The 12,787-nt window shown below is 44.2% G+C and overlaps 1 protein-coding gene across 2 annotated transcripts in view; it reads left to right on the plus strand.

The window, feature by feature from the left end:
* The window catches only part of NPSR1 (neuropeptide S receptor 1), a 214,679-nt gene that overhangs the window by 162,208 nt on the left and 39,684 nt on the right, over positions 1-12,787 (plus strand). For both annotated transcript variants that reach the window (XM_004708016.2, XM_013006053.2), the window contains one exon: positions 6,850-7,051. In XM_004708016.2, the coding sequence (XP_004708073.1) occupies positions 6,850-7,051 (202 nt within the window). The remainder of the gene's footprint in view (positions 1-6,849; positions 7,052-12,787) is intronic.

The raw sequence follows: 12,787 nt of genomic DNA on the forward strand, positions 1-12,787 counted from the left end.
ATATATATATATAGCCTCTGATTATGCTTGCCCTTCTACGAAGGTTTTGCTCAGCATGGCATTTCTTTCACATTGCAATACTCGAGTTAGTAGCTGTACAGATTTGATGTTCTTGTTTCAGTACTCTCGGAGGAGTACCTGGTGATGATTATATACTTACAAACACAAAGAAGAGACTTGCTATAATTGTATAAAGTCATAATTAGGCAAAAATTAGGTTTTGAAGGGGAGGGGGAAAAGTAGATTGTTTTTCCAAAGATATGAACATCACCTCTGATCTTGCTCATTTTTCAGAAACAAACTACTGTGCCCTCATTTCCCTCCACCCCCCCCAAAACGATAAACAAAATAAATGATCCTTGACAACCATATGGGAAAACAAGAAGGAAAGCCCTCCTGGATGTAGAACCAGTAAGTCGTCTACGAGGGAAGGAGACACATGGGTCAAAGCGAAGCCTGAAACCACACAGGAAAGGCGCCCATTCATCAAAAGATAGAGCAGCAATGCAGAATGAGTCTAAGCACTTCCTGAGTAGATGGGGTAAATGGCAAAAGGTTTATGGCAACTGGCAGTGTGCAAAATTAGAAGTGTTTATCCTATCTGTCCTCCCCTAACCCAGGCAGGCAGCAGGGGTGGAGGGATTTGCTTCCAAATGGCAGGAGACTAGGTTTGAAAACAAAGAAGGAGGTCCTAGAGGAAAGGTGGGTTCCTGGCCACAGGACTAGTACCCTGGTGACTCTGTCTGCTATCCTTCATGCCCTTGACAACTCACAAGAGTCAGAAATTCAGTGACCTCCATTGCCCTTCAAGCAGACAGAAAATGAGAAAGCCATAACAAGGAACCTCAACTACAAAGATGTCATTGGTTATCATAAAAATGTGACACGCCAACATTGTGAAAAATAGATACTAAATTTAAAACACAATTCCACAGAATCTCCAAAATTACTAGAGCAAGCAGATCAAGACTTTAGACTACTTCTCATTTATATCATCAGGAAATTGGAAGCAGATGAGGACATGGAAGTTTAGTTTACTACTGGTGGGGTTGTAAATTGGTATAGCTACTTTGAAAGGAAAGTTAGTTGTGTCTACTAAAATTTAAAATCCCTTTGACATATAAATTCTACTTCTTTATATCTGTTCTCAAGAAACACCCATGTATGTGCAGAAGGGGACATGTATACATACACATGTATATAATAGCAAACATTGAAAGCTAACTTGGACATTCCTTCATGGAGAAATGGCTAATTTTATGATTTCAGAAGGTTGTAGTCAATAAGGAATTAATTCAATACTAATTCTATGAGAACTAAGACAGGCCAAAGAAAAACTCATGCCCTTGAGTTGTGGTGCTGGTAAAGAATATTGACTATACCTTGAACAGCCAGAAGAATGAGCAAATTTGTCTTGAAGGAAGGAGAGCCTGAGATTCCTGATGAGGGAGCTTGGTGAGACCTGGCCTCGTGTACTTGGGACAGGTGCACGGAGAAGGACGTCGTGCAAGGTCAACCACAAGGATGCTTCCAAAGGCTCCTGGAAAAAATGGAATTACAAGATAATGGAACTTTTTTCTACCACCCCCTTGTGCAGGGTCAGAGTAACAAAGGAAGCCCCTCGATGGGCTCAAATATAGGAATAATTGTGAGGATGGCACCGGACTGGGCAGTGTTTTCTTCAGTTTTACGTAAAGGCATCATGAGCTGCAACCAATCAATACCACTTAAAAACACTGAAACAATAATAATGTTTACTGCGATGGCAACATATGTACAAATGTGCTTGACACAATGGATGGAAGTTTGGATTGTGATAAGAGCCTTAAGAGCCCCCAATAAAATGATTTTAAAATAATAATAATAATAATGCTTACTGAGTGGATATTCTGTGCTTTCCCCTGGTGCTAATCACTTTCGAGATAACTAGAAGTTTGCAGGTTTGAACCCACCAGTGGCTCGACAGGGGAAAAATGGGGCTGTCTGCTCTCATCAAGATTTCAGCCTTCGAAACCTTATGAGATCGTTTCCTTGCACTCTGTCCTGTCGGGTTGCTAAGAGTCAGATATGATTTGACAGTAATGAGTGGATAACCCATATTCCTCTAATCCTCACAAGGAAATGCCGATCCAGAACGTTAAAGTAATTTACCTAATGTCACATGCTAGTAAGTGCCGGGGCAGGATTTGAACTCAGGCTATTAGAGTCTAGCAAATTGTCCTCAACTTGATAATCCTCCCTCTCTATGTGGAGGTGGCAGATCCATGAACATGAATATGCACACATATGAAAGCATCTATATCACGATCTGAGTGATAAGAACATTGTGCGCAATAATCTATGCAATATGAAAAGAATGAAATGAAAAGAAAGCCCTAATGTCAGCAGGCATTCCACGAGTATGGAGAGAGCAAGAGAAGGCAGTGAGCTGGACGAGGAAAAGAGAGCGCCCACTGCAGGAGAGAAGGAAAGAGGTGAAACCAGGTCACCTAGCGAGTGACACTGGCCGGCAGGAGTGAGTGTCTTCGAGTGACACTGGCCAGCAGGAGTGAGTGTGTTGAGTGTGTTCGAGTGACATTGGCCCACAGGAGTGAGTATGTTCGAACAGGCGGAAGGCAGTGGCAATGAAGCCTAGGAAAAAAGAGGAGTCATAACTTATTTTTTACCAAAGTGGTAATGACTTTAACCAACAATTTTAGATAAGTTGATAACATTTTAAGGTTTGGAAGGGGGACATAAATGTGACAACAATTAGAAAAATGTTGACTAATAATAAAGCGAGAACTGTAGCATCCAATATTAAAATACAATGTAATATGCCAAGGATAAAAATAATATGATACTGGAATAGGATTTTTTTCCCCACTTGCCGCACGCAGATCATGGGTCCTGGTCTTCCCATAAGTGTCAGGGTAGAACTGTCTTCTATAGAGGTCTCAATGGATGGTTTTGGGGGATGCAGATTCCATAAATAACCAACTCGCTACCATCGAGTTAATGCTGACTCATATACAATTTCAAAGCAGTTAGGAAAAAAACTAATCTGTATACAGTGGTAGAATAACTGTCTAATCATTTGACAAGATGATTATATCAACACATCACAGCTAATTACAAAATAAAATTTAGTCAGATATAAGTAGTAAAATGTTAATACATAAAATTATTAAAAGACCAGATGAGAATTTTTATAATCTTGGGGAGGGAAAGAGTTTTGTAGCAAGAACACAAAAAGTCAAAGCAATGACTTTTTATGACACAAAAATCTTAATACATCTTTACACAAATAACTAAGGCTGTGAACACTTAAAACGAAAAACCGATAGTTATACGTTATGTAACCAGTAAAGGGTTAATGAGGAAATGGCATGAGCATCGTATCTGACCTTCTTTGGCTACACCAGGGGAAGGGAGAATCCATCTCCACCGTAGCCCAAGAACCACTGCCACAAGGTTGATGTCAGACATATCTCCACCCTCCATCTTTATCCATTCTGACAGTAATGGTCCTTCCCACAGTCCACTACTTTTCTGCTGGGATCAATATGGTCAACATGGCTACATGAACTTACAAAGAACACTCACAATTATGGGGGGTTATTATGGAAGTCAAGTCACAAGTCAAGATCCAGACACACTAAAGATGGAGTTCATTTGTCCTCAGCAGTGCCTCTTCTCAGCCATGCTGGGGGCATGTCTCTCTCGGGTCATTCGTCTCCCAACCACGTGGTACCTTAGCCTCGGACCGCCTCAGGCAAGTATTTAGATAACGGCTCCCCAAAAGTGTCCCCACTCCACAAGTCAGCCTCCCGCCTGGATGCACTCAGCTTTACTCATCCTGTGAGCAGTGGGTGCCACCACTCTCTTCCCGGGTCTCTGTGCTGGTACCTCCGATACCTGTGCTGCCACTGCCACTTCACACAGGAAACACACACCACTGCCACCACCATGTCACTCTTCTTTCTTGGTGGTTGTGAGATTCTCAGTTTCTGCGTCTGAAATGACTTACTTTATACCCAATGAAAACTCACCCATAGCCGAGTTAAATTCCACTACACCTTATTTGCAGCTCCTACCCAGTCATTCATCGTAATCCTATAAGACAGGGTGGAGCTTCCCCTGGGCGCTTCCAGGAATGTAACCGTTTACGGCAGTAGGAAGCCTCTTCTTTTTCCCAAGGAGTGACTGGTGGATTCGAACAGCTGACCTGGTGAATTTCAGCCCAGCGTGTCCCACTATGCAATCAACTCAATGGCAATGAGTTTGGTTTGGGGTTTTTTAATTAATCATTTGAATTACAAAGCTAGGAGAGCCATAACAAGGAATGATACCTTACTGCTGTTGAGACCCTGCTGACAAAGAATTCTGGTAGATAATAGGAAATAAAAGATAGATGCATTATAATGGGAGAAGAACATAAGTGAATTTAAAAGAAATGAAGATAAATAGGAGATAAACAGAACATCACAGTGGTTACTTTGACCACAGAGGATTGCAAAATTGAACAATTGGGTAGGAAATGTTAAAAATCAGTTAAGTGAGAAGAAAGAACCATCACTGTGGGGGAGCGTGAGAGAAAGGAGACGTTTCTACACTTCCAATAGAAGCCAGGAATTGCAGACACTCTTGGGGGAAATTTAGCAATAGTTGCCTAAAGCTTATACATTTTCCCCTAAGTCTCTATCCTACAGAAATAACCCGAACGGTTTTTAAGAGATATATAGGAATTATTTATAGGGAAGATAGTTAGACACAACCTAAATACTTAGCTATAGACTACAAAACTGGAATTTGGTATGAACGTTGAAAAAAAGTGCTATTTTATCAGTGCTGTTCAGATTGAGTTACTCCAGCTCCCAGAAGGCGTGTGTGTGTGTGTGTGTGTGTGTGTGTGTGTGTGTGTGTGTGTGTGTGAGAGAGAGAGAGAGAGAGAGAGAGAGACATTGATTCAGGGTAGTGCCACCCACCTGAGCTCCGGGGTTCACTGTACATTTCTATACTGTGTTCAACATAAAATTATATTTGAAGGAAGGAGCCTACAGATTTTTTTGAAAAAATGATCATATTTGTTCAGAAAGGAAAGTAGGCTGCAAAGTAGTATGTTTATTATAATTGAGCCCATTTATTCTTTGTCATCTAGAGATACATGGATAGGTATCCAACATTTTCAACTAGCTATTTCTGAGTGGGGGCACTATGAATTCTGTTTCTTTTCTCTGTTTTTGTTTGTTTATTTGTATTCTGTGATATTTCTGTGATCATGATCTGTTACTGAATGAGTAAACGAAACACAGGCATATCGTAGAAAGCGGGATGGCAAAGGCAAATAAGGACAGCACTGGGCATCTGCTATGCACAAATGCAAGAGGAATTCTGGCTTTAGGCCAGTGACAGACACAGCCACTTTGGAGGACACTCACCAGGCCTCTGACCTGCCTTTTATCAGTGCAGTCCCTCAGCTGTGCCTCCATGGCAGACGGGCTCAGTCACCTGGAGAGCCAACAGTCTTCCTGCCATTCTGTATTCACAGGCTGCACTCCAAATATGTGCCCAGCCTAAGACAGTGGGGATTCCCAGTATAGCCCAGCACCAGCACGAGAAAAGTACCTCCAAGCTCATGCCTTTGAGTAGACCTTTTTAGATCCCTTGGTAGAAGTTTCTAAAGCACAGTTTCCTGCTTTTTATCCTATTACGTTCATAAGCCAATGGAGCGCTTTTATACTCTGACACTCATGGGTTCTCCATGAACTGGAATAGACTTCACGGTAACTTGTTTGATTTTGTTAGCCAGTTCATGTCCCTCTGAGTCAAAAGTAAGTCTCTTGGTTTCTCATCAAATGGAATTTGAGTAGGGCTCAGAGCCCACAGATTGCCCCCGAAGTCCAGGCTATATAGCAGACACACGTTGATAACATGCATGGTGCAAAGGTTGGTATGCTCAGCTGCTAATCTTAAGGTTGGAGGTTCAAGACCACCAAGAACCTCAGAAAATGCCCTGGAGATGGACTTACCTGTAAATCAACTATTAGTAACCCAGTGGAGCACTGTTCTATTCTGACACTCGTGAGGTCATCAGGAGTTGGAATCGATTGGATGTCACTTTGTTTGATCTGTTTTCACCAGTGAAAGAACGAGGCTATGCTGGAGCAATTACTAAATTCAGAAAATCCACCAAGTTTTACCCTGATCATCAAGAAGAAAAGCATACTGGTCAAATCACCTGATCTCTTAATCCCATCGTACTTGGTGCTTCTTTTCTGAACCAAATTCCCACTGCTTTCCATCCACCCAGGGCTTATTTCAGTGTTCTTTCTTGATCCCACAATTTTTTAATATATATCTATATCTACAAAGAAATAAAGGTAAGCTTGGCCTGCCCGTTTTGTAAGGACTCTGACATTTGACAACAGCCTTCACCGACGTCCCAGAGTGTTGCAGCACTGAGTACAGGGGAGAGTGAAGTCAGAGGAGCCGAACGTGGTTTCATGGGAACAACTTCCCTTTTGCAGTCACCTATCAAATGCCTATGGGACAAACTGAGCCCCCTGACTTCAGAGGACTAGACACATCAACCTTCCAAGAGTCAGTTGAGGAAATCAGGGAAGAAAGAGGAAAGTAGAAATTGAGGAACCAGGAACCGTGACCTGTAGAAGCATTTGCTTCTTAATCCTCACATCAGTCCAATAAGGAAGCAGTTATTATCCCCATTTTATGCAAGAGGAACCAAGGCTCTGGGAGGCACTAAGGGGCCAGTGTGACTTGAACGTGGGTTCTTATTCACAATAGATCCAGGTGTGCTCCCTGAGGCTATTCCGGGTCTGCAGCTGTCCCTTTCTCTTCTTTAAGCAGAGAAGCAAGCCAAAGTCCTCGTCATGATTGCCTGGGCTCTCTCCTTCTTGTTCTCCATTCCCACCCTAATCATATTTGGGAAAAGGAAACTCTCGAATGGAGAAGTGCAGTGCTGGGCCGTGTGGCCTGATGACTCCTACTGGACGCCGTACATGACCATCGTGGCCGTCCTGGTGTACTTCATCCCTCTGACCATCATCAGGTAAGAGGGGCCTGGGGGGGTCCGCTATTAAATGCCACTCTCCTCTTCTGCGGGTCACTTATCGGTTCTAGCATCCTGGAGGAACTGGTTGGATCACAGGATTTTATCTGAGGGGACCATCGTCTCAGCCTCACTCATCCAAAGTAGAGTAAGGAAGAGGGAACAAACATGTTCTAAGTATGTATCACCGAGTCTGTGTTGTGTGAAGTGTCCCACTATTAACCACTGGGCAACTCTGTGAAATAACTACTCTTGTTCCCATTTTATAGATGAGAAAATGCAAGCTCAGAGAACTTAACCGACATCATGTTTTTATTTCATCCTATGCAGTCTTTCATTGGAAGGGTAGATACTGTTGAAATAAAAACTGAACACTTTGACACTGATGTGCTAGAGTGGGTGTGCAGTGAAGGAAATGCACAGCCATGGCCAGTATTTTGGTCCCCTGGGGTTACCGAACCAAAATACCACACGCGGGTGGCTTATAAGAACAGAAATGCCTTGTCTCCCAGTTCTGGAGGCTAGAAGTCAGAAGCCAAGGTGTCGGCCATGTTGAATTCTCCTGAGGCTTTGAGGGAGAGTTAGAGACCATTTTTCTCTCCTAGGTTTTAGCAGCTCCAGGCTTTCCTGGGCTTGTTGCTGTGGCATCACCTGGTGGGTCTACCTCTGCCTCTCTCTCTCTCTCTGCCTTTTCGTCTTCTTCAAGGGCACCACTTACATGGAATTAGAACCTACTCTGCACATGATGACTTCATGTTAACCAATAACATCCTCAAAGTCACAATTTCCAAACAAGGTCACATTCACAGGTGTCAGGAGTTAGGATTTCAACATAAATTCAACACACTTTAATCACATCAACAGGTTATGGTAGAGAGCGCTTTTGGGGAACCACCCTTGAGAGAGGACAAGGTTGGGAAAGAGATAGAGAATGTGAGCTGACGGATAAAAGGAGGCCAGAGGGAGTGTGGGTGAAGCGGTTACACCAGCAGGTAATTGCCAGTGGAGGTGAGATGGGCATTAAGCTTCTTCACGTGGCTGAGGTCAGGCTGACTGTGCAGGGCCTTTGAAACCAAGTCACAGACTCTTCTTTTTGTCCTGCAGCCAGCGGCCTCCCAGGAGAGAAGACCACAACATGGTCAAGGCACAGTCTCATTTGGTCATGTAGCAGCATTATCTGCTGAAATGATGGTTCTGTAGGAGTGCCAGAAATTGCAAGCAAGGATCTGGCATATGGGCGGGGTGTGGGGGGGGTGTATGTTGCTCTTCAGTATCCGCCTCAAGCTTATTGTAGTGTGTCACATATTATGCTCTAAGTGAAGGATTAACAGCTATTTTTTGATAATATAAATAATATTATGGATTATATCTACTTACAGTGTAGTTAATGTTTCATACTTTATTAAGGTAATTACATTGCACTTAAACCTGCAAAGGCAGGCAGTGCCAATGGGAGAAATTTGGCAATAAACTTCTAATGGCCGGAGGGAAGTGCAGAATTCATTGGAGTGACATGTCTAGATCAAAGACAATATGAAATAAGGGAGGAGCAGCACGATGTCACTGAAGAAAAGGAAGGCATGAAGAAGTGCACAAGAGTTGCAGACAACAAAGGTAAACGCCATTGCACACATGGCCCTGGATTATCAAACAAGAGGATTCACGGGCCTTTCCTCTCTATGGTGATACAAACAGGAAGCACCCATGACCATATATTTCTACCCAAGTATTGTCTGTGATGTACATATATATAATATGGTTTAATATGCATTATAAAATATGTCTCTGAAAACACAAAGCAAACATGGAAATGTTTAGCCACATCCAGACATTTTGAGGGAATGGTAGGTAAGACTAGGGGCTCAGGACCAAAGTCTTGGAGGACTTCAAGGTCGAGTGGCACCATATAGCCCACAAAGACGATGTTGTACATGCTACTTTGTTGAGTCGTGTTTTTGGTCTGAAGAGCTTAAAACCCCACCAAAGGACTAACGCAACTATGATGCTTTCCCCATCAAGGAAGCACCGAAGAATGGCAAACATCAAAGACACAGGGAAATAATTAGCTCAAAGGATTAATGGACCATGCAAACCTCAGTCAACACCATGATCCTAAGACCGGAAAAACTAGATGGAGCCCAGATACCACTGTTGACCACTCTGAGAAGGTCCCGAATTAGAGTAGGAGAAAAATATGGAGCAAACTTCAAATCATTAAAAAGACCAGGTTTATTGGTCTGACAGACACAGGTGGAAACCCCAAAATTATGGCCCTTAGGTGTGCTAAAAGTCTGGAACTGACCTCACGCCCCTAGTTTAACCTTCAGCCTCACCATAGAAGGGCCCAGAAGCTGAACAGGAGGTACCTATTCCTTAGATCGACTATGTTGAATTAAAGCGGTAAGTTGCCCAGGGAAAAAGCTCAGCAGGTAGGAACAGATAGGCAAGACGGCTATTCAGAAAAGGGAGTGGCACAGTGGTTACACTGTGAGGATTACAGTCAATGTCACAAGCCACGATGTACATAATGTTGAATGGAAAACCAATAGACCCCCACAAATTTTCACTTACATCACCATAAAATGTTTTCTTGGTTTGCTTTAAATTATGGTGCTCATTCTAGCACTTTTAATGCATATTAACCAACTGTCCTTAGCAAAAGATGTATTCCTGTACTCAGCATCCTTCTCCACCTATGATAATGATATCACCATTTCTTTATTAAATTTTTGCCAATCTTATAGGGTAAGATGCATCTCTTTTATGCATGTCTTTGATGATTCTGGTGGTAGAGTGTTTTAAGGATTTGCCAGGAAATCACCCATTCTTGCTATTTACTGATCTTCAACTTCCCAAAATATTCAAGAGGAGACCTACAGTATCCATTCCGTTGTCCGGCCCTGCATTTTCCACAACAGTAGATCTGGGGTGAACAGCAGCTCCCCAATGACTTGCTCCCCATCAGAGGCTAAGCTGCTGCCCCTGACAGCCAGCCCAGTGACTTTCCTGTGATCCCCTCTTGTCCGGTCATCTCAGCTGAGCGAACATGGAACCTCTAGGCTTTATGTCACCTCCCGCCTTCCTCACCACCAAACAGAACTTGGAAGGAAGCTCGAAGGGAAGACGAAGCTTATTTAGACAGGCAATCCAGATAAGTCACAGCAATGTGGCAGTGCAGAAAGGCGAGAGGCAGCGGTGAGAAGCCGTTAGAAAGAAGCAGGGCATCCCATCACAGATCACTGACGAGTATCGATTTCCTGGGCAGCTCAGGTGCTTGCTTCACTCCCGATTGATTTTCCATCAGCTCAGGTGGCATCAGCCCTGCTCAGCAGGGCGGCGCAGTACGTGAACGGCACAGCTCACCATGTCTGGGAAAATGTGTCCCCACTGGTCTTCACTGTCTGTCAAAACGGCCCATTAATTCAGGCGATGTCTTCCACTAGGGCATCTCCTAAACCTGCTCACAGCTCAACTTGTGCATTTTATTTTTTTTCATCAGCATCCTCAGTAAAGGTAAAATGTCAACTCTTTGATGAGTGTACGACAGGATTCCTAAAGCGGGTCTGGCTCAGCTGTCCTCAAATCTAGGCTGTGGGTCCTTGCTGTGGAGCCGGTCCTGACGGATGGTGGTCCCATGCGTGCCCGGCAGAAGCGCCCACGATGGCAAGGCCGTGGCTCTTCTGAAGGAGGCAGGCTGGTCTCCCAAGTTGTCTCTGGGGCGGCTCGAAGCACCAGCTTCCAGCGAGTGTTTCAGCTGCTCACATGCGGGAGCCTCCCCGGGGCGCCCTCATCAAACTACATCCTCCTGGCGCCCACCTTTGCCCTCTCTCACCCCACCCTTTCCTCTTTGCTGCCAACTGGGAGGGAGCCCTGAAGACTCCATTCTGCCGCCTCTGGCTTTGTCAGTGGAGCCTAACTGAAGCATTTCCCGCCTGACAGACAGACTGTTCATCAGTCACGGTCTTCACTCTTCCACCAGCTGTGCCCAGTGAAGCTAGAGCAGCTTTCTGGGGACGGGGTGCCCTCCAGAAACCTCTTCACTCAGAGTAAACGCTTCACTCCAAGCCTAGCTAGACCAAAGACAGCTCTCAGATAGGATACTCTCTGCCCACGCATGGAATAGGGGGTCACACAGACACTCTGTCTCTCTCACATACACACACATATACACACTCAGAAACACACACACACATACACACACACACACACTCACACAGAGTTGACCCTTGAACCACATGTGTTTAAACAGTAAGTCCACTGATACAGCAATCATTTTTAATGCCATGCGACACTGACCATCTCCACAGGAGCAATTTGTCTCTCCGGGAAATTGTGTTTCAAGTAAAACATGATCTCTTGCGGTTCTGGCCCGTTTTCATTCTGTTTCATGCCGTCCTGTAGACCTCGAGGAACACCAGGGATCCAATACACAGTGCCCTGAGTGGAGCTGGGAGCACTCCCAAGAAACAGGGAGGTGGTGGCAGGAGAAGGAGTTGATTTGTCAGCTCTGTGCCGTAGACCGAGGGCCGCGCTCTGGCTGCCTTTTGAGATAACTGAGGTCAAGGTAAGGAGTGTTCTAAACAGAGAGGAATGGATTTGTGGAGCCATTGCTGCAGCTATGTCAAACTCAAAACCAAACTCACTGCCATTCAGTGGGTTCTGTCTCCAGGCTCCTGTCAGACAGAGTTGAACTGCCCCTGTTGGTTTCTGAGACTGTAACTCTTTACAGCATCAGAAAGCCTGGTCTTTCTCCCACAGGGCAGCTGGTGGTTTTGAACTGCTCACCTTGCAATAGGCCATCCAACACAACCGCTGTGCCACCAGAGCTCCAAAATGCCTTCCTTTTAATCTCATAATGAAAATGCAACTTGTATCTGGGTGCAGTATATAATACTTAAAATGACAAAACCAAACCCACTGCCGTCTAGTCTACTCTGACTTCCAGAGACATGGGGATCTGACTGCCTCGTCTTCTTCCAAAGGGAAGCTGTGGATCTGAATCGCCAACTTTGTGGGTAGCATTTCAATGCTTACCTCAAGAGCACAAAATATGTGCTTATTGGATGTTTATCAATAAGGCTTCCAGTTAATGCATTATTAATAGTTAAATTTTAGGAAGCAGTAAAGGTTACACATGGATTTTTCTACTATGCAGGGGTTTGTGTCCTTAACTCTTGGGTGGTCCAAGGGTCAACTAAATAGATGATTGATAGATCGATAGATCAATAGATCAATAGATCGATAGATAGATAATGCTGCTGTTAGTGACATCAGACCGGTTCTGTGAGCATGACAGAATGAAACAGGCTGGTCGTGCGCCATCCTCACAATTGTTCTCATGCTTGAGCCCATTGTTGCCGTCACAGTGTCAATCCATCTTGTCAAGGGCCTTCTGCTTTTCGCTGTTCCCCTACTGTACCAAGCATGATGTCCTTCTCCATGGACTGGCCTCTCCTGGCAACGTGTTCAAGGTAAGAAAAATGAAGTCATGCCATCCTTGCATCTAAGGAGCACTCTGGCCACACTTCTTCCAAGACAGACTTACTTGTCCTTTTAGCAGTCCATGGTTCTTTCAATAGTCTTCACCAGCCCCACAACCCAAGCACATCAATCTTTTCCATTGGCCTTCTTATTCAATGTCCAGCATGATAGGAGACCATCGAAAATACCATAACTTGGGTCAGGCAAATAACATCCTTGCTGTTTAATACTTGTAGAGCAGATTTACCTAATGCC

This window comes from Echinops telfairi, unplaced genomic scaffold (assembly GCF_000313985.2).
Source record: "Echinops telfairi isolate 266 unplaced genomic scaffold, ASM31398v2 ScPeMD7_7;HRSCAF=31, whole genome shotgun sequence".
Lineage (NCBI taxonomy): Eukaryota > Metazoa > Chordata > Mammalia > Afrosoricida > Tenrecidae > Echinops > Echinops telfairi.